Genomic DNA, 27,052 nt, shown 5'->3' on the forward strand with positions numbered 1-27,052 from the left:
CTAACACCTTAAGGTTTTGGGGTCTGGATGGCTAGACCAATTTGTGGAACGTCATAGTTAAGCGCATATGCGCGGAAACAGTACTGGGATGGGTGACCTCCCGGGAAGTTGTTGCCCCCCATGACCTACAATTACTTTATTCTCCATGTCACCTCTCACTTTTTTCATCAACCCATCTCTCTCTTAGTCTCTCTCTCATGAGACTGCTGTTCTGGCACATATACACACAGCCAAACGAGTGGGGTCCACAGTCACATGGCCTATGTAGATAATGATTTCTTCATTTCTAAATTCTAGAATTTCTCCCCCCTCCTCCCCTATATAAAGAGGGGTCACCATCACACTAAAGACACACACCATCACCAAAGAGTACACTATGCACTGTGTGTGCCTAGTGCACACACACACACCCACACCATCACCATCACCCCAATCACCATGCTTGTCTTGAGCATGACCTCTACACCCTTGGGCTATGGAAGATGAAGGGAAACTAAATGAAGAATGATGACCATAACCCTCGTGCGAGTCTTCGCCATCAACTCCCACCTATCCGCCATGTGCTCTACCACTCTCTCCCTTCTCATTCCCCTACCCTATGCTCCCCATTTCATCGCCTTATTCTCTAAATAAAGCTTGAGGTTTTGTGAGTATGTTTTCTTGCAATGTTTTGCCCATGTGAGGTGTGCGGAATCTCCACCTAGTTTTGTGTTTGGAGTGAGCTTGTGAATGTGTGAAGGGTGTGCGGATTCGCCATCCTTTTGTGGTGCCTAAGTACTAAGCCGCTATACCCCCTCCCTCACTCTCTCTCTCTCTCTCTCTCTCTCTCTCTCTCTCTCTCTCTCTCTCTCTCTCTCTCTCTCTCCCCCACTTGATCTCATTCCCTTTCCTCTTCATCATTACTCCCAAGCATCCATCTCTCTTGTATGAAAACTTTGTTATGGTGGTGTGTTGTTTGCGTCCTAGCCGCTGAAGCTAGGTGGTGCCCCCCTGTTTGCTTTACCATGACAGGCTCGAGGCGCGCCATTCGGTCCCCAGTGTTTTAGAGGCCGTCGGGGTTCGGGGTTCGCTTTGCTCCCGTCATTTGGTGCCCCCACGGAGGATCTTTTCATGAAACCCTTCAGTTTACAAGACTGAAACCCCTAAACTATTGTGAATGGATGAATGGCTAGCAGGATTTGCTAATTGGACGACAGAAGAAGAAGAGCTCCAAGCACAACTAGACGAACTCCGCATCTCCATCGAAGCTCGAGTGCCAGGCGTAACGGTAATCGATTTGCAGTGGGAGAGTCAACCAACACGCCAAACCCAGTGGATATACATAGGCCAAGTGCCAAGAAGAAGAAGGAGAAGGTCGAAACCATGTCCGCAACCTACAACCAACCCACAACAACAAAATGGAAGGAGCTCTACACAATAGAGAATCAACACTATTCTACTTTGAGAATCGGGTAACTCAAGTCACCGAGGTAATTATCACAGTCAGTTTTCAAGTCGCACCTGATGCTGCAGCACAGATAACGGAATCATTGTCTCACACTCTCACTAGAGAAACTAGGGATCTACTGAGTTTGTTTCAGGAAAGAACACCAACCTCTCCCACAAGCTTGGACAGTGACTAAGCACCTCTAAGCTTCACATGAATCAGTACAACCTACCTCAAGACAGATCACACATACCAACACGTGTACGCTCAATCAAGGCAATACTGGATTTGAAGGCTCACTACCAGCAAGTCATTGACTAGTACCATGCTGGGTGGGGAGCGATTTTTTGAGGTTCTGGCATCAGATCAATCATTTGTCCTACCTTTGGTACAAGGCAATGTACCGTTTGAAGTTTTAATCTATGTCCTAGTATAAGAGGGTATACACGCCTCCTTGTAAAGAAGAAAAAAACTTTTGCAAGTTAAGCAGTGTGTCTTTCTAGATCTCTCTAGGTAATCATGGCAAGTGTAACATTTTCAACATTTAAAGGAAAGAAGGGGGAGGATTTGGTAACAGACTTCCTAGATGACTTTGAAGTAGCATGTGTAGTGAGCAACAAAGATACGGATGAATCCCGGGTTAGAATCTTTAAGCATCTCATGAAGCTAGAAGCTAGATCATGGTACAATGCACTTCCACAAGCAACCAAGGATGACTGGGAACCCTTAAAAACCGCTTTTAAGAGGCGCTTTGGGGGAGGTACCACTTCAGAAAAGTTGTGGGACAAGTTGAGAGACTTGAAGCAGGAGGGTCTTTTAGAATATGCCACCTATGAGTCCAAATTTGTGGATTTGTGGGAACGGTGGGTTGAGTCACTGGCAAGGGGGGAAGCTGCACCCGATTTCCTAAAAAAAAATCGGTTCACGCATGGCTTATGGCCGCTTCTCAAGGAGAAGGTGAAAGGTAGATTCCCGGCTACGTACGAGTTAGCCGTTGAGATTGCTCGCCTTAAGGACAAGAAGCTGCGAATGAAAGCCAAAGAAACCGAGTCAACAGAAACAACAACATCACGTCGACCAGCAACTACGACAACCACCATTCCATCACCACCACCGGCTCTTGGGGTAAGAGATGACCAACAAGATATGTTGGCCCATATTACTGACCAACTGCAGAATTTGTCTGTCCACTGAATACAACAAGGGAGGAGTCAAGAAAGAGATCAAGACCCTGGAAGAGCACGACGACAAAACAGGGAGTATCATTGCTACAACTGCGGAGAAGACGGTCACGATATGTACTATTGTCCCAAACCACGACAAAACTATAATAGAGGAGATAGGAGGAACCAATTGTCACCCCCTAGAGAAAGAACACCCCCACCCCAAGCACCAACCCCACCAACACAAATTCTACGTCCACCCCAGACACCACTACAAGCATCCATTCCACCTCTTCCACCAACCCCACCACCTGATCGCCCTGTAAACATCATAAGGCTAGAAGAGAAAGGAAAAGCCGTAGTAGTGGATCCACCCAGAGCAAAGGAGAGGGACAAGGGTAAGGAGAAGGTAACCTTTTTAGAACCACTTGAGGCCATGACTGTGAAAAGAGCTAGGAGGGAGAAGGCTACACAATCAGATGATGAGAGAAGCATGAGAGGAGAAACTAGCAAGAGGCCATCCAGGCCACGACGGAAATTGGGCATCACCGACTTCCAGCTAGGGGAAATTTCTAAGCCCTATGATCTAACATTGGATGTGGCAGAGCAAGGACCGAAGATTACATGGCCACAACTGCTACATCTTGTACCTAAAGTAAGGCGACAATGGTCTAAAGTGGTAAGTACAAGACGCTCCAAAACAAAGGTAGCCGGAGCAATTTCAGGATGCAACATGGATGACATCCTTCCAATTGTCGACGTAAACATAAAAGGAAAGAGGGTTGGAAACACCTACATTGATGGAGGTGCACAAATCTGTGTAATGAACGAAGCTATGATGCTTCGATTAGGGCTCGAGGTTGACAGGCCTTCTCCATGCAAGGCAAAGATGGCAAACAACGCAAAAGTAAAGTGTGTGGGTGTGGTAAGTGCCGTGAAAATCAAAGCTTTCAACATTGAGGTAGAGGTAGATGTTTTTGTAATGCCTACTAAGGGGGAGGGCTATCCACTAATTTTGGGAAGGCCATGGTTGATGGCCATGAAGGCAAAACAGGACTGGGGTACTAGCCTTCTACGCATGACCGGTAAGAAAGGGGAGACAATCTACTACGACGTGAGGATTGGCAAGCAGAAGCAAATGAATCTGGAAACATCGGCAGATGAAACCACTAGCGAATCTTCTAGTTCTGAGGAGGAGACCACATCCACCGACGAAAGTGACAGTTCCATTGATGTGATGGGTATCGTTATGAAGGATCCACAAATGGTAAGCACAACTGGTGATCCATCACTAAAAGGGCAACCCAATGAAGAGGAGAGCAAATCACCTAGCCTAGGAGGAAGTAGGTTGAAGGGTATGTTGTCTATGGAATTAACACTTGAGGAGAAAGATAGTTTTTTGCAAATGTTGATGGGATTTCCTAACCTATTCATTGACAACTATGAAAGAATCACAGGCATTACAATGGTGGAACATCATATTAAGCTGAAGGAAGGGGTAAAACCAGTTGTGCAAAAGCTACGACGATTGGGGGTCATACAAGAAAAGGCACTCTTGGCCGAGGTAAGGAAACTGCTGGAGGCGGGATTCATCTATCCTGTAGAAAACTCAGAATGGGTGTCACCTGTAGTGGTGACGCCTAAAAAGAATGGTAAGTGGAGGGTCTGTGTTGACTACAAACCACTAAATGCAGCTACAAAGAGAGACCACTTTCCTCTCCCTTTCTTGGATGAAATTCTGAATGAAGTAGCGGGTTTTGAATGCTATACCGTCTGTGATGGTTATTCTGGATACTTTCAAATACGCATAGCCTTGGAAGATCAGCTAAAAACCACTTTTATCACGCCATGGGATTGTTTTGCATACAGGGTTATGCCATTTGGTCTCACAAATGCACCTGCCACATTCCAAAGATATGTCACATATGTTTTTCAACCATTCTTTGGAACATCCATAAGAGTGTTCATTGATGATTTTTGTATATATAGCTCCCGTATTTCACATTTAGAAAAGGTAACTGAAGGTTTGGCCAGGTTGCAGAGCCTAGGTGGGCAATTAAATGTGGATAAATGCCACATTGGGGAGAGTAAAGTCATTCTACTAGGCCATGAAATTTCAGCAAAAGGTATCAACGCCGACCCAAGTAAGGTGTCCGCACTCATAGCCCTACCTTCACCAACGACCGCACGTCAACTGGTCTCTTTTCTACAGAAGGTGAGGTACTTAAGTAGATTCATACATCTACTATCACAACTTGTTCTACCACTACAACAACTCACTCAAAGATCAACTTTCACTTGGGACGAGGAAAGCGAACATCACTACAACAAGGTAAAGGAGGTCTTAGCCACTCTGCCAACTATCTCACCACCTAAGTGGGATGAAAAATTCTATGTCACCTCAAGTGTTGGCGATGACTCATTGGGGGCTGTGCTACTCCAAAAGGATACGACGACATCTTTCATGAGGCCAATCTACTTCTCTAGTCGAATGATGACAGCAGGAGAGAAAGGTTTCACCCATGTGGAACACTTAGTCCTAGCTCTTAGATTTGCAACTACAAAGTTTAGGTCATATTTGCTGCCTAAGCAATTTGTGATTCTAACCACGGATGAAATATTTCCCTATGTTGTACAACACATGGATGTGTCTGCTAGAATTACTAAATGGCTAGTTCGTCTGCAAGAGTTTGACTACACGGTACAGGTAGAAAGCACGACAAGGGCAAGTTTGGGGGGACTCATGACCTACCAAGTCTTTGAAAGGAAGGAGAAGCAATCTAAGGAAGGAGAAGTCCGATTACCTCCAGTACCACCGATGGTTGAAGGAGCATACTCTCTCTACTTTGATGGAGCCTACAAGCGAGCGTTCGACGAAGCAGCTGCAGGCATAGTGGTCTTTGATGACAAAGGGACAAAGGTATTTTCGTTGGGCCAATTGTTAGATTCACATTCTAACAATGCAGCTGAGTATGCAGCACTAACCAAGGGTCTACAATGGTGCGTCTCACAAGGTGTACAACGCCTTAATGTATTTGGGGATGCTCTACTTCTGGTAAGGCAAGTAAATGGAGCATGGACATGCAAGAATCCTAGTTTAAGGACTCACTTAAGTGGTGTAAAAACCTTGTTGGGTAAGTTTGAAGAAGTTCAAATACACCATATCCCAAGGGCTCAAAACCAAGAAGCAGATGCCCTAGCAAGTGAAAGACTACAGGAAGTGGTGGTTGGAGCAATAAAACTAAAGCTCCCTCTATTTCAAGGAAGTGATGCCCTGCCTGACATCATGCATTTTTTGGAAACAGGGGAATGCCCATCAGATTTAACAAAGGGACAGAAGCAATGGCTGACGCAGAAGGCCACAAAGTATCGACTCATCAATGACGGTTTGTACTGTAAGGGTAAGGACCAAATACTCAGGAAGGTCCCTCTCTCTAAGGAAATCACGGGAGTAATTGCTAGCTGTCACGACGGGGTTTGTGGTGGTCACTTTGCCCTAGACATAACAAGTAGGAAAATCTTGCAGGCAGGCTTCATATGGCCTAGCCTCAACCGTGATGTACACCATTGGTGCAAAACGTGTAAGTTGTGTCAAAAGGCCGGCACTAGGTCACTTATGCCTGAACCACAAACACCTATTCTCTCATACGGCCCATTTGAAAAATGGGGTATCGATGCCATTGGGCCATTACCTAGGGCCAACTCAGGAAAATTCTACATTATCATGGGGGTCGACTACATGACTAGATGGGCAGAGGCTACAGCCACCACTAGAATCACAGCGGTAGAGGTAGCTAAATTTATCTACGATCACATATGTTGTAGGTTTGGCACACCTTTAGAGATCATCTCTGATAGAGGGCCAGGTTTCAGAGCAAACTTGGTAGGAGAATTAATGCAGAAACTGGGCATTACAAGGAGGCACTCTTCACCATATTACCCTCAATGTAATGGCCTAGTTGAAAAGGTAAATGGAATGGTTTCTAAAATTATTACCAAGCAGGTAAACAATCATCCCGGAGACTGGGATAAGTATCTACTACCAGCTTTATGGGCCTACAGAACTTCATTTCGTACATCCTTGGGATTCACACCGTATCATCTAGTATTTGGTAAGGAAGCAATCTTGCCCATTGAAGTGCAACTACAAAGTCTCAGAGTAATGGCAAGCCAGCTTCAACAGCCCAACATGCATTTGAGAGATCACATCATCAACTTGAAAAGACTGCAGCTGGACAGAGAAGAAGCAATAAATTATTATGCAGCACAAGCAGAGCATAGACAGCTTAGCTTTAACGAGCATCTCCGGAAAAAAGAATTGAAGAAAGGAATGTTGGTGCTCCGCTACGACAATCGCTTTGACACGCGCAAGGATAAGAAACTCCTACTCCGATGGGAAGGTCCTTTCATCGTCAGGAAAAAGTATGCCAATGGAAGCTACCAGCTTATGGAGGCTGATGGAAAACTTCATAAAACCAGGGCGACTTAAACCTTATTTTCTTCGATTTGACCAGGCTCCACCAATTGACATTCCAGATGAGGACACACCATCAGCCGCCACCTCCGACGATAATGATCAAACAGATGAGCTAGAGACATGAATGCCTCTAGCCAAAAGGGGAGGGCTAATGATGGGGGCTTTTCACAAGCCAAGCTCCCATACCCCTCTTCTCTCGTCCCCACCCCATGAAAACCCCCTCTTATGGAGGGAGTGATAAAAGGCATTGGAAAAAGTAAGAAAAAAATAAAGTACGATTATGTAAATATATAAGAAAGGTAAAATAGGCCACCTCATGCCTGCGGAGTAGCCCATCCCCACCTTGCCTCCTTTTTCTTCATTGTTGCCCCGCCGGGTGTCCCTTTTCCTCTCCTCCACTCAAAAGGTCAACCCCCTCTCTCTTGCCCTTGTCCTTTCTCCTTTCTCTCTCCCCTCAAGCTACCCCACCTCTCACCAATAATGCATTATGACTCACCAATAATGCACTTTAACTCACATGCAACTTACCCTATCTTCCAAAATAGTATACCCCACCCCCTCTTTCTCTCTCCTATCATATCCCATGACCCAAATACCCCCCTCTCCCTCTAAAGGGCGCCATGTTTCTTGTCTTGTAGCTAAATAACCTCCCCCACACTCACACACACTCAGTTTCACTGAAAAAGGTGCCCACAGACCCATCCCCACCCGATGGTTACCTGATTTTTCTTGTGTTCACACACATCTGCACACAGATTCACCTCTGAACACACTCCCCTCTCTCCCTTCTTGTAATTACTTTATTATCCATGTCACCTCTCACTTTTTTCATCAACCCATCTCTCTCTTAGTCTCTCTCTCATGAGACTGCTGTTCTGGCACATATACACACAGCCAGACAGGTGGGGTCCACAGTCACATGGCCTATGTAGATAATGATTTCTTCATTTCTAAATTCTAGAATTTCTCCCCCCTCCTCCCCTATATAAAGAGGGGTCACCATCACACTAAAGACACACACCATCACCAAAGAGTACACTATGCACTGTGTGTGCCTAGTGCACACACACACACCCACACCATCACCATCACCGCAATCACCATGCTTGTCTTGAGCATGACCTCTACACCCTTGGGCTATGGAAGATGAATGGAAACTAAATGAAGAATGATGGCCATAACCCTCGTGCGAGTCTTCGCCATCAACTCCCACCTATCCGCCATGTGCTCTACCACTCTCTCCCTTCTCATTCCCCTACCCTATGCTCCCCATTTCATCGCCTTATTCTCTAAATAAAGCTTGAGGTTTTGTGAGTATGTTTTCTTGCAATGTTTTGCCCATGTGAGGTGTGCGGAATCGCCACCTAGTTTTGTGTTTGGAGTGAGCTTGTGTATGTGTGAAGGGTGTGCGGATTCTCCATCCTTTTGTGGTGACTAAGTACTAAGCCGCTATACCCCCTCCCTCACTCTCTCTCTCTCTCTCTCTCTCTCTCTCTCTCTCTCTCTCTCACTTGATCTCATTCCCTTTCCTCTTCATCATTACTCCCAAGCATCCATCTCTCTTGGATGAAAACTTTGTTATGGTGGTGTGTTGTTTGCGTCCTAGCCGCTGAAGCTAGGTGGTGCCCCCCCTGTTTGCTTTACCATGACGGGATCGAGGCACGCCATTCGGTCCCCGGTGTTTTAGAGGCCGTCGGGGTTCGGGGTTCGCTTTGCTCCCGTCAGCTCATACACAACGCCTTCCATGTGAGCTTACTAAAGCCTTACAAAGGAGAGCCACCTCAAGAAGCTTTCACTAAAGATTCTCCAGATTTTGAAGGTTAAGAAGCGGTACTCCAACCCGAGTCTATTCTACGACATGAAGACAAGGTATTGCGGATGGTAAGATTATTCAATGGTATCTTATTAAATAAAAAAATTATCCTTTTGAACATGCTAGATGGATGCAAGGAATTGAGCTTAAGCAATGACTCACTTGAGTAAGCACATGTAATATAAATATATATAATGTACAAAGTTATTGTCTTATGTGACTCTCTTCTCTTATTGTGCATGCTTGTGCCCATGTTTGTGGCAACTACGTCTCCCAAGCACCAAGTAGAACTTGTCATTCTACTTCAGAGTATTGATATGGACTACAGAGTAGACATGCTTGTAGCTGGGTTAAAAGGAATCCTCTACCCACCAGGAAACCATGGACTAATGACTATGCTTTATCTTTCCTACCTCATAGTCGAGGACAACTATGATTTCAAGGGTGAGGTAATGTCACACAATCTAATATCTATCTTTCCCAAATGATTTTCTCATATTAAACTAGCCATTTAAAATTGGAAGAGAAAGGTAGCAATAGTCAGAATATTAATATGTGCTACTAGACTTATTTCAGCAGGGGATCAAGAGGAGAGATAGTCTACCAAAGAGAAATGTGAACCCAATGAAGCTTGAAATGACCTTAGAGTAAGCTTCATCAATCCTTTACAGGATAGTGTTGAAGTCCATTGAGTCTAGGATGAATGGAAAGACTAATGCCAACTCTAGGTATTTTAGACCATTTAATGTTGACACTAAGGTTACCAAGGACCCCAAGTGGGCCAAGTTGCACCCCCCACTTGCATTGGGTGGGCCCTAGATGTAGGGAGATGAGAGAGAACACACACACACACGTGTACGCACACACACACACTCGCACACACAAGGAAAGTTGAAGTCGCGGAGCGGAGCGTGGATCGACTCACACACACACACACACACACACACACACACACACACACACACACAGATACACAGAGAGCTTACACAGTACGCAGAGAATTCTGTTTGAAGGGTTATCTCCCAAAATCTTATTATCCACAAAAGTATAAGTGAGTATATACAAAGAGTTAGTGATAAGTGAGTTAGGCGGGCGGCCAGCCATATCCGTATAAGAGGTCACTTGGGCTTTAATCCCAACAACCTCCCACTTAAAGTCCAATGTGGCACTTTAAGTAACTATAAATCTATGAACATAAATGTACAAAGATTTACATGGCTGCCATCTATCCAATGCCCAATAACTCACGACAATGCACAAAGCCCTCTCCTGGAAGTCCTTTTGTGAGTAGATCAGCAGGATTGTCCTTGGTGTGGATCTTTAGCAATTGTATCTGCTTGTCTTCAAGTACTTCCCTAATGAAGTGATATTTCACATCAATATGCTTAGTCTTCGAATGGAATACTGGATTCTTTGCCAATTGTATAGCACTTTGACTATCACAATATAACTCTGGCATATCTACTTTGATTCCCAAGTCTGCTACCAATCTACCAAGCCAAATAGCTTCTTTGCATGCCTCATTTGCTGCAACATACTCAGCTTCTGTAGTAGACTACATAACACAATCTTATAATCGAGATCGCCATGATATGGCACCTCCAGCCAATGTAAAGACATAGCCTGATGTAGATCTCCTCTTATCCAAGTCTCCTGCATAATCTGAGTTAATGTATCCTCTGACACTCAAATCCTGACTATCATAGCATATGCGCATACTCTTTGTATGTTTTAAGTATCTCATGATACCTTTCACTGCCTCCCAATGTTTCTTGCCGGGATTTGACATATATCTGCTAACCACTCCCACTGCAAATGCAATATCCGGACGTGTAGCAATCATTGCATACATCAAACTACCCACTGCAGACACATATGGAATCTTATCCATTTCAGCCTTTTCTTCCTCAGACATAGGACAATCTTGTTTGCTAAGTTTCACATATGGTGGCAATGGAACACTCAATGCCTTTCCCTTCTCCATATTGAAACGTTGCAAAACCTTGTCAATATACTCTGTTTGAGATAACCAAATCAACTTCTTTGATCTGTCTCTCTCAATGCGCATACCAAGTATATGACTTGCCTCACCCATGTCTTTCATGTCAAACGATTTTGCCATCTTTGACTTCAAAGCTGAAATTTCTTCCAAGTGTTTGCCAGCAATCAACATGTCATCCACATATAGAATAAGGTACAGCCAACTGCCATCCTTAGCCTTCTTTGTATATAGACAGTGATCGAACTCACTACGTTTGTAGCCTTGAGAAAGCATAAACTAGTGGAACTTATGGTACCATGCCCTCGGTGATTGTTTTAAGCCAGCCATAAAGACTCTTTAACAACTAGCATACCAAATCTTCCTTGCCTTTCTCAACAAACCCTTCTGGCTGTTGCATGTAAATTTCCACATCTAAATCACCATGCAAGAACACTGTCTTGACATCCATTTGGTGCAACACCAAATCCAATATAGCAACCAATGCAAGAAAGCATCTCAATGTAGTCATTTTGACCAATGGAGAGAAGACTTCATCAAAGTCAATGCCTTGTTCTTGCTTAAAGCCCTTGGCAACAAGCCTTGCTTTGTACTTTGGCTGACTATCATGAGCGGTGATCTTATACCTGTAAACCCATTTACAAGGTAGAGCCTTTTTGCCCTGTGGTAATTTAACTAGCTTCCATGTCTGGTTTTTATGCAGAGCTGTCATCTCTGATTGCATGGCCAACTGCCATTTCTTCGAGTCAACCACTTGTAATGCTTCCTTGTAACAATATGGTTCTCCGCAATCTGTGAGCATGACATAATTTAGAGATGGCACATAATGATTAGGTGGTTTGGAGACACTCTCAGAGCGTCTCACCACAACTGATTCTGCCTCTCTAGCCACTATAGGATGTTCCTGAGCCTGACCATGCTGTCTTGATGTGCTAGCACTAGGTCCATCTTCCCTGAAGACAAGTCTTCTGATCTCCTCTATCTTCTCTGGCTTAGAGTGAAACTTGGCTTCATTGAAATGCACATCATTGCTACGAATAAGTTTTTTGGACTCGGGATCCCAAAGCCGGTAACCCATCTCGCCCGATTCTCCATAGCCAAGAAATATACACTTCTTGCTCTGGTTCTAACTTATTCCTGAACTCCTTAGGAATATGGCTATAAGCTTCACAACCAAAGACTCTGAGATGCTTATACGAAGGTGCCTTGCCTGTCCATAGCATCTCGGCCACTGCACTCTTATCCAGAATCCTACTAGGAGACATGTTGATCAAATGGACTGTTGTAGCCACTACTTCCGCCCAAAATCCATCAGGCAACTCAGCATTTGACAACATGCTTCTGACCTTCTCTTGTATGGTCCTATTCATACGTTCTACAACCCCATTCTATGAAGGATTATATGGTGCAGTAAGTTCCCGCTTAATCCCTTTTGCTTCACAAAAGTCTTGAAAAGCTTTGGAAACGTACTCTCCACCATTGTCAGTTCTCAAGCACTTCAGCTTCTGACCACTCTGATTCTCCACAAGCTGCAAGAATGTCTTAAAGACCTTGAGTACCTCATCCTTGTGCTTCAAGAAGTAAACCCATACTTTGCGAGAATAGTCATCTATGAATGTACAAAAGTACGCTGCTCCCCCTAGTGACAAACTAGGCATTGGTCCGCATAGCTCACTGTGCACAAGAGCTAACCGTTCGTCCCTACGATTCCTCTTTGATCTGTGCGGTTCCTGTGTTTGCTTACCATAAACACAATGCTCACAAAACTCAAAATCTTGAAATGAAAAGCCAAGAAAATAACCATAATGAGAAAGTATTTCCATTCCTCTTTTTGACATATGTCCCAGCCTACGATGCCACAGTGACACACTTGGCTACTCAATCACATTAATTACATGGTTTTTAACCTCTGAAACATGTAAAGTGTACAGAGTTCCTGACTTGCTGCCATGTGCTACAATCATCAAACCTTTGGAGATCTTCCAAGTGTTGTTCCCAAAGACTATCACATAACCCGCATCATCCAACTTCCCTGTACTGATCAAGCTCTTTTGAATTGTTGGAACATGTCTGACATTCTTGAGCCATAAAGAAGAGCCATTCTGAAACTTCAACTGCACATCTCCCACTCCAAGTATATCACAAAACTGCTCATTGCCAAGTCTGACATAATCTTTAGTAGTCACATATGATGTAAACCACTAATTGTGCAGAGAAACATGTAAAGATGCCCCTGAGTCGATAATCCAATCACTCATAGCATGTCCATCCTCTGCAGTCAAGAAACAGAATCAAGATTTCTTGTGAGGAAGATGTCACCAACTGTTATACCAGAATCACTGTCTGAACCAGATCCTGTGACATTCACCTCTTCAATCTTCACTGAACTCTTCTTTTCATCTTGCTCAGAACTCTTTGTTTTGCCTTTTTCTTGTTTCCACTTTGTACAGTCTCTCTTCATGTGACCCTTCTTGCCACAATGGTAGCATTCTATGTCATCCTTTGACTTTGAGTCACGAGACTTACTTCGGTTTTGTGTCTTCTTACCCTTCTTCTCTTTAGACAGTTGTCTCCCTCGAACGACCAAAGCACTATTGCCTTTGCCTTTGTCAATGTTCTTCCTGTTCACTTCCTCTGTGAGCAAGCTGCCTTCTACATTGGCACTTGTAAGACCTTCTGGCGCGACAGAATTACTTAACGTTGTACGAAAAGTATCCCAACTGTCTGGCAAAGTGATTAAGAGAAACATAGCCTTCACTGAATCTGGAAAGACTATTTCCAGTGCTGTTAACTGGCTGAAAATTGTGTGAAATTCATTGAGATGATTTGACATGGTTGTACCTTCCTTCATCTTCAAATCCACCAATTTCTTGAGCCAGTAAATCTGAGAAGCAGCACTTTGTTTCTCGTACATACCACATAGCTTTTGCCATACGCCATACGTTGTAGTCTCTTCTGCTACGTTGAAGTAAACATTTTCTGCTAGTGTTAGCATGATTGTGGAACAAGCTAACTCATCAAGCTCTTCCCACTCATTTTCAGCCATACCTTCTGGTCTCTCCCCTTTGAGCTTCAGTGGCTTCACTTGTTTTTTTTGCACCAAAACCTGCCAAATCTGCTTCTTCCAGAATGGAAAGTTTGTGTCATCCAGCTTCTTTATGTTGTAAAGAGTCTCACTTTGAGAAGATGCCATATCTGCCAAACTGTTTACTTCCGGGAAAAATCCGGCAGAGTTTTCCCTGTAAACTGGCCTCTGTTCACAGTAAACAAGCTGTAAACAACAAGCTGAACACCTCTCCTCAGGAACTGTCAGTATTTTGAAAATTTTGACAGAGCCTCCCTTGTAAACTGAGCTCTGAGAACCAAAAGATAGCTCAAAAACAATCATAAATAGCTGACCAGTGACAAATCTGAAAATCTCTGTAATATGCTATCCTGTAAGCATGCACTGTCTCCTGTCTGGGCGATCACAGAACCTCCTGTATCTATCTCAAGACTGAACCCTGAACAATGCCTCAACGGCCTGACGCATAAGATGCAATCCAGTGTCTACACAAAGTCATACATCCTATGGGATAAAAGTCGCCGAAGAGGATGCGTGTAGAGGGGAACTCTAGCAACCTAATCCACCTCACTGGGTAACCCAGCCCCCAGTGCTTGGCTTCAAAAAACCTCACACACGACCCTCACAGATGGCTCAGCAAACTACCCAGAACTAGCATACATCCTACAATAGACCAATCACTGTCCTATGAGCGCTGCGGCGGTCTGTCTGCTAGCGTGACTCACAACTAGCAGACCCACAATCACAGTACATCAATCTGCAATACATGCCAGTGGTGTCAAGCCGTCATATGGCCACACCTCCCCTAGAACCTGGCAAGCACAAGAAGTAGCAATGCAGCCTAGGTGGGATCAAGGGCAAAGTCAGTGGCATTTGTGTGCAGAATTTGGGGAGCACAGGGCGCCCCCAGGGGGCAGCCCTAATGACAAGACAAAAGTTAAAACAGAGTCCATGATTCAACACTGTCTTTTGATCATTGACTTGTTTTCATAAATGTGCATGTAAATCTCACCTGCTTGGGTGTCCCCAAGGCATGAAAGCTGCGCACAAGCCGCATGTTAGCACGGCAATAAACCAGTCTCTCTAACTGCTTGTGCTAAGACGATTGCGGATCTTCATGTGAATAAGAGAGTATGCACTCCAGTTGCGCTCGCATGCCCCAGCTGAGCAATCCTATAGCAATTCAAATAGCGAACACTCATGGGTCACAAGTGTCACGTGTGACAATATAGATTCATCATTCAATAATTATAAATTATAATTCAAACTTCAGTATTCACCTGAGAAAGGATGCGCAATGCAAGGTGGCACAACTTGGGAAGGCCCTAGCGTCCATAGTTCTGCTACCGTGTTAAAGGAATCTTGGTAGCTTCCTTTCTCAATGTTACGGACCGCACAACGGTGGGTCCTAAACTGTTCATGTAGCTACTCATCTCTGAATCCAGAATCAATTGCTCATCCTCATCATATATAATGTTCAGATATTCAGAGCGTAGTGTAAGCAATGAAGCCTCCTCAAACAATTCTTGGCTCTTGTAGAGAGGATGGAGAACTGCAGCCATCCCATGGATGGGACGATGCATGAACTGCCATCGAGTCTCTACAATAGCCAAAATATCATCACGACTGCAAACAAAATAGTCACAGTAAGTATGTGTTTTGAAAAATTATAAATAGACATGTCACATGAGGAGATTAGAGCACTTTGTAGTTTGTACTTACCGATCCTGTGTCAATGAGGTACATCCAGAAATGTGTGTCTTCATCTGCATAAACAGATGATACACCAACCCAAGTGTAGAGCCCTCAATGTCTGTGACCCGTAGTAGTACATACAATGGCTATAGAGCCGCTGCCAAGGACTGCACCTGTGTCCAGAAGGTCTCATCAAGAACCTTTCTTTGAATGTACTTGGTCGCCTCTGACTGGGCGTGGTGCATCAATCTCCACTTTGGATCCACAACTGTCTGCAACAGTGGATCTCTCAATCTGAACAGCCTCTGAAGCACCAGATACATGTATGCAAATTTGGTCTTCGAGGGACGCACCATGTCTACTGTGTTGTGGCTTCTGAAGATTGCCAAGGCCTGGTGTTTTTTGCGGAAAAAAGTCGTAAGCTTGGACGCATCAGACACTGTAGGCTGCACCCAGGGAAGTTTGCCTATGTCCTCCATGAGAAGGTCTAGGCAATGTGCAGTGCATGGTGTCCACACAATGTGCTTGAACTCAGCCTCCACCATATCCCCCATGGCCTTGCAATTGGAGGGATTATCAGTGACCACCTACAATGAGTCATGACAAGATATTAAATGAAGTGTGGACATTATTACGTTGGACAATGTATGCAAAATTCAAATGTGCATGCCACATGGTCAGGAATCAGTATCTACGTGCACGACGGTCTTCTCCCCAACCTCCTTGATGGCCTGACAAATATGTTTAAAGATGAACGCCGCAGAAATGCGTTCTCCAGCTTTCCTTGCATCCACGGCTCGTAAGAAGTATGTGCCCAAGTAGGAGGAAACAAGGATATTGATAATGTGGCGCCTCCGCGTGTCACTCCACCCATCAGAAAGAATAGTGTATCCAAATTGTTGCCACCCAACCTTCACTGGAGTCAGTGCTCGGTCTATGATCTCTTTTTGGTCGTCAAGCATGGTAGTGCGCATCTTTTGGTAGTCAAGACCATTCCAGGAATCTGTAGCACCAACCTGTGAAATAGCTCTCACTATCCTCTTTCATTGATCAGTCTTCAACACATTGAATGCAATGTTGCACTCTTTGAGAGTCTGCGCAATCTCCATCTCTGCAACTTTCTGTCGCTCTTTTACCCATGAATCACTATGTACACGTGATGGCAATGTGGTTTGCCTTGGGCCACGTACACCCTCAACCCCACCTGCACTTGTTGCTGAAGCACTAGCACCCTCATCCTCAGCCTGTGAAACACGAGCTCTCTTTCTACTAGTGCCTGCAAATGATGGTGCTACAGACGCAGATCCACCAATATCTCCAAGTAATGCATCCTGCAAGGCATCCTCTGCTGCTGCACGTGCTCCCCTTGACTGTGACGATGCAGTAGATCCTGGAGGAAAATGCTCCAAAATCAAGGCATCCCTCAATGCTTGCGAGATAGCCTCGCAACCCCCACAATGTCCAGTGGTGCTAATACCAGGGTAATTGTACTGGTCATCTGCTCTCCGCAGTACTTGCACACCCAAGTGCGAGTCCCTGAACCTGCTTGGCCTCCTGTGTTGACAACTCTCAGGACATTGGTGTGCTTGGCCCAAAGAGGATTAGGTCGACGAGGCATGATAACTCTGCAACACAATTAACGCACACTTCAAAGTTGAATACAAAATTTACAATCTTTCGCGAGGTCGGGACTCTAGAGTACCTCCTTAAGGCTTGTAGACTCCAAACACAAAGGGAGGGAGGGAGGGAAGGACCTTATCGGTGGCGTTCCACCCTTCCTTGGTCTCTTTGCAGACTCTACATACTGTTTTCTGCTACTCTGTTATGGTAATAAGAGGTATAGCATAGGTTGGCTTATAAAAAGCCTCGCCCAAACAGTCCGACTAGGCGGATAAGGAACCGACCGGCAAATTTTTTTTTTTTAATTCCCTGTACGTACGGAATGATATCGTACATACGGATTCCGTACGAAAGTACTGTACGATACTGAATGCATCCGGATGTACGTACGGAAACAACCTGGATCCCACCTTGACTTTATGCCTTTATTGATGATTAGGCGCGGCGGTGTGTGCAAGTGAAAGAGCACGCGAGGAAGTGCAGTGTGTGTGCAGAGAAGGGAGGCGAAGGCTAGCAAGAGAGGAAGCGCAAGCAGAAGAGAGAGGGCACGCTATCTTGCAGGGAATAAGTGAGTTTTGGGTTTTCCCACTTTTATTATAAGTGACCTTTAAAAAATGTGTCCAGATTCATATTGAACCTGGACAAAGTATAAAAATGTACAAAAAGGGGTTATTTAAGCCTTTAACCCAACAACCTCCCACTTAAAGGCATAAATGGCGCCTTTAAGCTACGTGACTCCCACCATCTCTATGCATAGATGATGTTGTGTTTTGGGTAAGCACTTAGTGACAGCATCGGCTAGATTTTGTGATGTATGGACCTTAACCAATGTAATAAGGCCATCCTCAAGCACTTCTCGTATGAAGTGATACCACACATCAATATGCTTTGTGCGTGCATGAAACATGGCGTTCTTTGCCAGACATATAGTACTCTGGCTATCACAACCAAGCATAGGTGCCTTGGCAGGCAAGCCAAACTCACTGCATAGCGTGCTAACCAAATAGCTTCTTTGGAAGCCTCAGTGGTGAAATATATTCAGCCTCTGTATTAGACAATGCCAACATCTTTTGCAATCTAGAACACCATGAAACAAACACCTCCCGCAAGAGTAAATACATAGCCACTGTGGATTTCCGTTACCCACATCACCAGCCATGTCAGAGTCACAAAATCCCTTCAACTCCATTGGTCCTTTACCATAGCAGAGGCATTTGTTTTTAGTCCCTTTCAAGTACCTCATAATGGACTTCACTGTATCCCAATGCAACCTGCCTGGATTAGCCATAAACCGGCTCACAACTCCCACTGCATGGGCTATGTCAAGCCTAGTAGCAACCATAGCATACATAAGTGAACCACAAGCTAAAGCATAAGGCACACTTTGCATGTCATTGGCTTCTTCCTTTGACTTGGGACAATCATCCTTGGAGATTTTAACATATGGCTGTAATGGCACACCAAGAGGCTTTGCTTCAGCCATGTTAAATCTGTCCATCACCTTTTCAATGTACTTTTCTTGAGACAAATACAATAGGCACTTGTCTCTTTGCCGTGTAACACGCACTCCAAGTATATGTTCAGCTGCCCCAAGGTCTTTCATTGAACACGCAGATTTCAGCTGCCCTTTAAGAGCATCAACATTGCTTCTTTTCTTTGCAGCTATCAACATATCGTCTACATAGAGCACAAGAATAATAGGGCTGCCATCCTCATCACGTTTGGTATACAAACAATGGTCTGCATGGCTTCTTTTGTAACCATGTTTAAGCATGAAGCGATCAAACTTCTTGTACCATTGTCTACATGATTGTTTCAACCCATACAAGCTTCTATTGAGCATACATACCAAATGTTCCTTGCGAGGGATAACAAAACCCTCGGGTTGCTTCATGTAAAGCTCTTCTTCCACATCACCATGCAAGAAAGCGGTATGTACATCCATTTGGTCCATTTCCAAATCAAGAGCAGCCACAATGGCAAACAATACACGCAAAGTGGTCATCTTCACAACAGGAGAGAAAACTTCCTGAAAGTCTATGCCCTTAGTTTGAACATATCCCTTTGCAACAAGCCTTGCCTTATACTTGGGTTTTGCATCAACAGTCTTGATTTTATACACCCATTTGTTAGGAATAGCCTTCCTTCCTTTGGGCAATCAAACCAAATCCCAAGTATGATTAGCATGCAAAGCTTTAATCTCTTCGTGCATAGCAAGCTCCCACTTGTCGCTGTGCTCATATGTCTTTACCTCTTTATACGTAAGAGGCTCTCCCTCATCTATCAACATAATGTAATGCAAAGAGGAGTCATATCGACTCACAGGGCGTCTTTGACGAGTAGACCGCCTCACCCATGTAGAGTGCGCAGGTGATGGAGAAGGTAGGAAAGAAGACTACACACACACACCAACACACATCGAGACACACACACACAATCATTACCCTGCAGCAGCCATTCAACGAGCTGCTCTTCTCTTCTTCATCTCTTTGAACTATTATCCAAAGTATATTTACAACATAGTATAGTCAGTGTCCAACCGCCCATAGCACAATGGACATATTCTTTAACATCATATTCTTTAACACTCCCCCTCAAGCTCAAAGTGAGCTTGCATATGATGGATTCCCAATGCTTCACGAAGGTAGAAAAACTTCTCCTTTCCAAGATCTTTTGTGAATATATCCGCAACTTGATCATTTGTCTTCACATACACCAAATCAATCTCATTTGCCAAAACTTTTTCTCTAATGAAGTGATAATGTACCTCAATGTGTTTAGTGCGAGCATGGTAGACTGGATTCTTTGCCAACATGATGGTGCTAATATTGTCACAATATATAATGACACTGTCAAGATAGTCAAAACCAAATTCTACCATAAGCACTCTCAACCATGACTCTTCACATGCTGCCAAAGCTGCTCCACGATATTCAGCTTTTGTACTTGATAATGCTACAGTTGATTGCTTCTTGCTACTCCAACTTATCATACCATTGCCAATGGAAAATGCATAACCACTTGTAGATCTTCTATCCATAAAATCTCCTGCCCAATCTGCATCTGTGTAACCATAAAGACAAAGCTTCCCATTCTTTTCATAAAACATTCCATAACTGACAGTGGCTTTCACATATCTCATAATCCGTCTCACCGCATCAAGATGACTTTTACATGGATTTTGCATGAATTGACTCACAACACCCACTGCATAACTCAAATCTGGCCTTGTTATTGTCAAGTAAATAAGGCTTCCAACCATCTTGCGATACATAGTGACATCCTCAATGTAATGTCCATCATCAAACAACTTCACATTTTGATCAAGAGGTGTATCAATCGGTTTGCACGCTGTCATTCCATACTTCTCAAGCATATCCAACACATATTGTCTTTGTATCATCCAAATTCCTGATAAAGTATTGACAATTTCAATTCCCAAGAAATATCTCAACTCACCAAGGTCCTTCATGTTGAATTCTCTCAACAAACTCTTCTTGACATGCAAAATTTGCTCAGCATGACTTCTGTTAAGTATGGAGCCTGATTTACCCTTGTAATTTTCTGTGGTAAAAGCGCACATTTGTAAGGCCCCCATTATGAGGAGAAGCCATCGTGTGTGAAGGAAAATCACTCACCGGAAACCAAAATTTTCACGTACAAGAATCAGGGGCAACTTTAAAGGCCTCGGGGCGGAGGCCCCCGAGACTTTTTTTTTCGCCGGAATATTATGGCCGGACGGCGGCCGGAAAGTGGTCGGAAAACAACCGGTCGGTTGGCCGGTGGCCGGTAGTCAATGGCCGGTGGTCGGAAGTCAATGGCCGGTGGACGGTGGCCGAATTCAAAAACGGACTTGTCTTCTCAAGGGCGGCCACACATGGGCGGATTGGAGGGTCCGATTTGGACTTATTCGCACAAGGGCGGCTACACATGGCTGTCTCTCATAAGAGAGGGCAGCCCTTTTGGCCTATAAAAGGAGGCCATTTCTGCACACATTTCATAGTGTGAAGTTGATGCAACAAGGTGAGTGTGATGTGGTGAGAGTGAAGCAAGGCGGGAGCTCCATTAAGGGTATAATCCCTTTGTAAACTACTTCTTGTTTTGAAGTACTAAAGCCATTGAGTGGCTGCTTTCCCATGGACGTAGCCCACATTGGGTGAACCACGTATATCGTGTGTACTCTCTCTCTCTCTCTACTCTATAATCTCGTGTATATAAATTTGTCTCTCTCCATTAAGTAATCTACTCAATTATCTATTTAGCTACGTCTTATTTCCTAACAACTGGTATCAGAGCAAGGTTTGCTCGTAGCTAAATTATCTCAAGGAAAGGATTCCTTGAATTGAGTGGTAGTTATGGCGGAGGAAGGGAAGCTCAAGATTGAGAAGTTCAACGGCAAAAACTACCAACATTGGAAGATGGAGATTGAAGACTATCTCTACCTGAAGGACCTCTATTTGCCACTAGGCGGTCTTGCGAAGAAGCCCGCAACAATGGCAGATGAAGCATGGATTGTCCTTGATCGAAAGGCATTGGGAACAATCCGGTTAAGCTTGGCGTCAACGGTGGCCTTCAATGTTTTGGAGATGAAGACCACGGAGGACTTGATGAAGTCACTTGACGACTTCTACGAGAAACCATCGGCATCCAATAAGGTATTTCTTATGAAGCGCTTGTTCAATCTAAAGATGGCAGAGAATGGTTCAGTTGCAGAACACCTAAATGACTTTAACACAAACATAAGTCAACTTCGATCAGTGAAAATCAATTTCGATGACGAAGTGCGAGCTCTCCTTATACTATCATCTCTACAGGATAGTTGGGACAGCCTTGTGATGGCTGTAAGTAATTCTATCTCTGGCACAAATACTCTTACGTTTGATGATGTTGTGGGTGTTCTCCTAAGCGAGGAAATGCGAAGGAGAAGCACAGGAGAATCATCAAGTGCTGCACTATCAGTGGAAACAAGAGGAAGGCTTAAGGAGAGGTTCAAAAACCAAAAGGGTCGTGATCGCTCAAGGCAGAGCAAGTCACGCACAAAGTCAGTTCTTGAATGTTGGAACTGCGGCAAGAAGGGCCACGTCAAGAAGGATTGCTGGTCCAAGAAGAAGAAGGAGACAGAGTCTCAAGACAACAAGCCAACATCGGAGGCCAATGTGGTAGGTAAAGTAGAGCAAGATGCTCTAATTCTCTCATTAGACAATGTGTCTAATTCCTGGATAGTAGATTCTGGGGCTTCATTCCATGCGACACCACACAAGCAACATTTCCAAGACTACACCAAAGGTAATTTTGGGTATGTATACTTGGGAGATGATGAAGCTTGTGAGATTGTCGACAAAGGTACAGTTTCTGTCAAAACTGCTAACGGAAATGAATGGAAGCTTAAAGATGTTAGGCATGTTCCTTCTCTTCGCAAAAATTTGATCTCTACAGGACAATTGGACAATGAAGGTCACAACATTGCATTCGAAAACAAACGGTGGAAGATCTCAAAGGGATCTTTGGTGGTTGCCAAGGGTAAAAAAGTCGGTACACTTTACTTGTGTACTGTTAGCACGCAACCTTCAGCTTGTGCAGCAACTACAGAAGTTGACAGTGCGGTGTGGCACTACCGACTTGGGCATATGAGTGCCAAAGGAATGCAAATCCTTCAAACAAAGAAGCTTCTACCAGGTTTGAAAGAAGTGGACTTAGAGTTTTGTGAAGATTGTGTTTATGGTAAACAAAAGAGGGTAAAATTTCAAAAATCAGGAAATGAAAGAAAAAATAAAAAACTTGAGTTGGTTCATTCTGATGTTTGGGGTCCTGCAAGTACACCATCACTTGGTGGCTCATTGTACTATGTAACATTCATAGACGATGAGACTAGAAAAACATGGGTTTATGTCATGAAGAATAAATCCGATGTATTTTTCATATTTCAAAGGTGGAAAGTCTTTGTGGAGAATGAAACAGGTACCAAGGTTAAATGCCTCAGATCCGACAATGGAGGCGAATATTGCAGCCAAGCTTTTGAAAGCTTTTGTGCTAGCAATGGCATTCGGAGGCAAAGGACAACCCCAAGGACACCTCAACAAAATGGGATTTTGGAAAGGATGAATAGGACAATCATGGAACGAGCACGAAGGATGCGGCTACATGCAGGCCTACCGCTTGAGCTTTGGGCGGAAGCTGTAAGTACGTCTGTGTACTTAATCAATCGGTCACCCTCAACGGCATTGGATGGGGGAGTTCCAGAAGAGGCATGGACAGGTAAACCGGTGAATTATGCATTTCTCAAAGTGTTTGGGTGTGAGGCTTTCATGCACATAGATAGAAGCCTAAGATCAAAGTTAGATGCAAAATTCTTCATTGGCTATGGAGAAGGAGACTTTGGGTATCGCCTATGGAATCCTGAAGATGGTAAAATCTTAAGGAGTAGGGATGTAATTTTTAACGAACAAAATATGTACAAAGATTACTTGGAAAGAAAACAAAAAAAAGAAACAGGTGATGAGTACATGGAGCTTGAGGACGGTGAAGACTCAAGGACTGCAAACGGTGACAATGTGCAACAACGTCAACCAAATGAGGAGCCTCAACCTATTCCCCGAAGATCTACAAGAGCAAGTAGACCTCCAGAAAGGTTTGTTCCTTCCTTCAACCATCTCTTGATCTCAGATTCTGGAGAGCCGGAATCATATGAAGAAGCTATGCAACATGAATCCAAAGAAGAATGGACGAAGAGCATGCAAGTGGAGATGGACTCACTACGTCGCAACCAAACATGGGAGTTGGTTGAGTTGCCTAAAGGTAAGCGGGCACTTCAAAACAAATGGGTGTACAAGCTAAAGGAAGAAGAAGGTGGGAAGAAAAGGTACAAGTTTAGGCTTGTGGTAAAAGGTTTTTCTCAAAAGAAAGGTATTGACTTCAATGAAATATTTTCTCCTGTTGTAAAAATGAACTCAATTAGGCTTGTCTTAAGCCTTGTGGCTGCTCATGATCTAAATCTCGAGCAAATGGATGTAAATACGGCATTCCCTCACGGTGACTTAGAGGAGGAAATCTACATGCTTCAACCAAAGGGGTATGAAGTAAAAGGTAAGGAGAAAATGGTTTGCAGATTAAAGAAGAGCTTGTATGGTTTAAAGCAAGCATCAAGACAATGGTACTTGAAGTTTGATCGATGGATGTTGGATCATGGATTCACAAGATGCAACTCGGATCACTGCGTCTACACGGAGAATTTGGGAGATGGGAAATTCATCATCCTAATGTTGTATGTTGATGACATGTTGATTGCAAGTGCTAACATGCAGGACATCAAAGACCTAAAAGAGGAGCTGTCCAAATCTTTTTCAATGAAAGATTTAGGTGCTGCAAAGAGGATACTTGGTATGAAAATATCAAGGGACATGACGAAGAAGACAATAAAGCTATCTCAAGAAGATTACATCAAGAAGGTACTAGAAAGGTTTGCAATGCAAAATGCAAAACCAGTTTCTACACCTTTGGCTGGTCATTTTAAACTAACGAAGGATATGTGTCCAAAGACACAAGAGGAGATAGCCTATATGTCTAAAGTTCCATATGCTGCAGCGGTAGGTTCTCTAATGTATGCTATGGTCTGGACAAGGCCAGACATTGCACATGCAGTGGGAGTTGTGAGTAGGTTCATGGACAACCCAGGTAAAGAGCATTGGCAAGCTGTGAAGTGGATACTTAGGTATCTAAAAGGGACAACAACAAATGCTTTGTATTTTGGAGGAACTGATATTTTTCTAGAAGGGTATGCTGATGCAGATATGGCAGGTGACAAAGATACTCGAAGGAGCACTACTGGCTATGTGTTCACGGTTGGAGGCACAGCAGTAAGCTGGGCTTGAAAGCTGCAGAAAGTGGTTTCACTTTCTACCACGGAAGCAGAGTATGTAGCAATGACAGAGGCAAGCAAAGAAATTCTGTGGCTTCACAGATTCTTAGAAGAGCTTGGATTCAAACAAGACAATTGTGTCTTGTACAGTGATAGACAAAGCGCTATCCATCTTGTTGAGAACTCAGCCTTTCATTCAAGGACGAAGCACATTGAGGTGAGATATCACTTCATACGCACTCTTTTGGAAGAGGGACAACTAAAGCTAGGAAAGGTGCATACAAGTGAAAATCCTGCAGACATGTTTACAAAGGTGGTCAACAAGGAGAAGTTGAGCTTTTGCTCATCTTCAATCAGCATTCAAGGATAAGAAGCCAGAATGGAAAGCAGTCACAGGTTTGGTTTGGAGATCAGTCTCCAAGTGGGAGATTGTTAAGTATGGAGCCTGATTTACCTTGTAATTTTCTGTGGTAAAAGCGCACATTTATAAGGCCCCCATTATGAGGAGAAGCCATCGTGCATGAAGGAAAATCACTCACCGGAAACCAAAATTTTCACGGACAAGAATCAGGGGCAACATTAAAGGCCTCGAGGGCGGAGGCCCCCGAGACTTTTTTTTTCGCAGGAATATTATGGCCGGACGGCGGCCGAAAAGTGGTCGGAAAACAACCGGTCGGTTGGCCGGTGGCCGGTAGTCAATGGCCGATGGCCGGTGGTCCGCAGTCAATGGCCAGTGGCCGGTGGCCGAATTCAAAAGCGGACTTGTCTTCTCAAGGGCGGCCACACATGGGCGGATTGGAGGGTCCGATTTGGACTTATTCGCACAAGGGCGGCTACACATGGCTGTCTCTCATAAGAGAGGGCAGCCCTTTTGGCCTATAAAAGGAGGCCATTTCTACACACATTTCATAGTGTGAAGTTGATGCAACAAGGTGAGTATGATGTGGTGAGAGTGAAGCAAGGCGGGAGCTCCATTAAGGGTATAATCCCTTTGTAAACTACTTCTTGTTTTGAAGTACTAAAGCCATTGAGTGGCTACTTTCCCGTGGACGTAGCCCACATTGGGTGAACCACGTATATCGTGTGTACTCTCTCTCTCTCTCTCTCTCTCTCTCTCTCTCTCTCTCTCTCTCTCTCTCTCTCTCTACTCTATAATCTCGTGTATATAAATCTGTCTCTCTCCATTAAGTAATCTACTCAATTATCTATTTAGCTACGTCTTATTTCCTAACAACTTCCAGTGAGAATCAAGTCATCAACATAGATAACAATAACGACGATCTCTCCATCAACATGCTTAAAAAATAATGAGTGATCAGCAGTAGATTGTTTAAATCCAATCTTCTTCAAGAATCTGGTTATCTTTTCACACCAAGCTCTAGATGCTTGCTTCAAACCATACAATGCTTTCTTCAACTTACACACATAATATGGAAACTCTAGATGTTGATAACCCTCTGGCTGTATCATATAAACTTCTTCTTCCAAGTCACCATTCAAGAATGCATTATCCACATCCATTTGCCGTAACTTCCAACCGAACATACTTGCCATTGCTATCACCAATGTGACTGTTGTCATCTTTGCAACTGGACTAAATGTCTCATCATAATCAAGACCTTTTGTTTGTGCATAACCTTTAGCAACAAGCCTCGCTTTGTATCTTTCCACACTACCATCTGACTTGCACTTGACTTTGTATACCCATTTTGAACCAATTGCTTTCTTTCCACTTGGCAAGCGAACCAAATCCCAAGTGTCATTCTTCACAAGAGCATCCATCTCATCATCCATAGCTGACTCCCATTCTGATTTTCCAATTGCCTCTTGAAAAAATGTAGGCTCTTTATGTTGCACACGTGAAACCATGTATGCATAATGTGTACGCATGTAACCATTGTATGTCAATCTATCAACTGGATAACGCACCCTCTCTGATC

General features: G+C 44.0%; 2 protein-coding genes across 2 annotated transcripts; both read right to left on the reverse strand.

Moving 5' to 3' along the window:
- Positions 1 to 15,038: 15,038 nt before the first annotated feature.
- Positions 15,039 to 15,714, reverse strand: LOC147445869 (uncharacterized). Its single transcript, XM_086526116.1, has 4 exons — positions 15,665 to 15,714; positions 15,519 to 15,568; positions 15,223 to 15,267; positions 15,039 to 15,115 (listed from the first exon to the last, which is right to left on the reverse strand). Exons 1-4 carry the CDS (start codon positions 15,712 to 15,714, stop codon positions 15,039 to 15,041), a joined length of 222 nt encoding a protein of 73 aa, XP_086382242.1.
- Positions 15,715 to 15,783: 69 nt separating this feature from the next.
- On the reverse strand, positions 15,784 to 17,255 carry LOC147445870 (uncharacterized). Its single transcript, XM_086524641.1, has 4 exons — positions 17,129 to 17,255; positions 16,702 to 17,027; positions 16,357 to 16,653; positions 15,784 to 16,224 (listed from the first exon to the last, which is right to left on the reverse strand). Exons 1-4 carry the CDS (start codon positions 17,253 to 17,255, stop codon positions 15,784 to 15,786), a joined length of 1,191 nt encoding a protein of 396 aa, XP_086380767.1.
- Between the last annotated feature and the right edge of the window lie 9,797 nt (positions 17,256 to 27,052).

The sequence above is a fragment of the Adiantum capillus-veneris genome, chromosome 12 (assembly GCF_014529385.1).
Source record: "Adiantum capillus-veneris isolate H3 chromosome 12, ASM1452938v2, whole genome shotgun sequence".
Classification (NCBI taxonomy): Eukaryota; Viridiplantae; Streptophyta; class Polypodiopsida; order Polypodiales; family Pteridaceae; genus Adiantum; species Adiantum capillus-veneris.

Excerpts from the sequence above, each read along its gene's own strand:
- LOC147445869 (XM_086526116.1), bottom strand. The coding sequence starts at position 15,714 with ATGCAGATGAAGACACACATTTCTGGATGTACCTCATTGACACAGGAT. Across the intron at positions 15,569-15,664 it reads ACCTCATTGACACAGGATCG|TCGTGATGATATTTTGGCTA; the intron begins GTAAGTACAAAC and ends TTTTGTTTGCAG. Across the intron at positions 15,268-15,518 it reads TCGATGGCAGTTCATGCATC|GGCCTTCCCAAGTTGTGCCA; the intron begins GTCCCATCCATG and ends TATGGACGCTAG.
- LOC147445870 (XM_086524641.1), bottom strand. The coding sequence starts at position 17,255 with ATGCCTCGTCGACCTAATCCTCTTTGGGCCAAGCACACCAATGTCCTG. Across the intron at positions 17,028-17,128 it reads CTGCGGAGAGCAGATGACCA|GATCTACTGCATCGTCACAG; the intron begins GTACAATTACCC and ends ATTTTCCTCCAG. Across the intron at positions 16,225-16,356 it reads TTTGTCAGGCCATCAAGGAG|GTGGTCACTGATAATCCCTC; the intron begins GTTGGGGAGAAG and ends GACTCATTGTAG.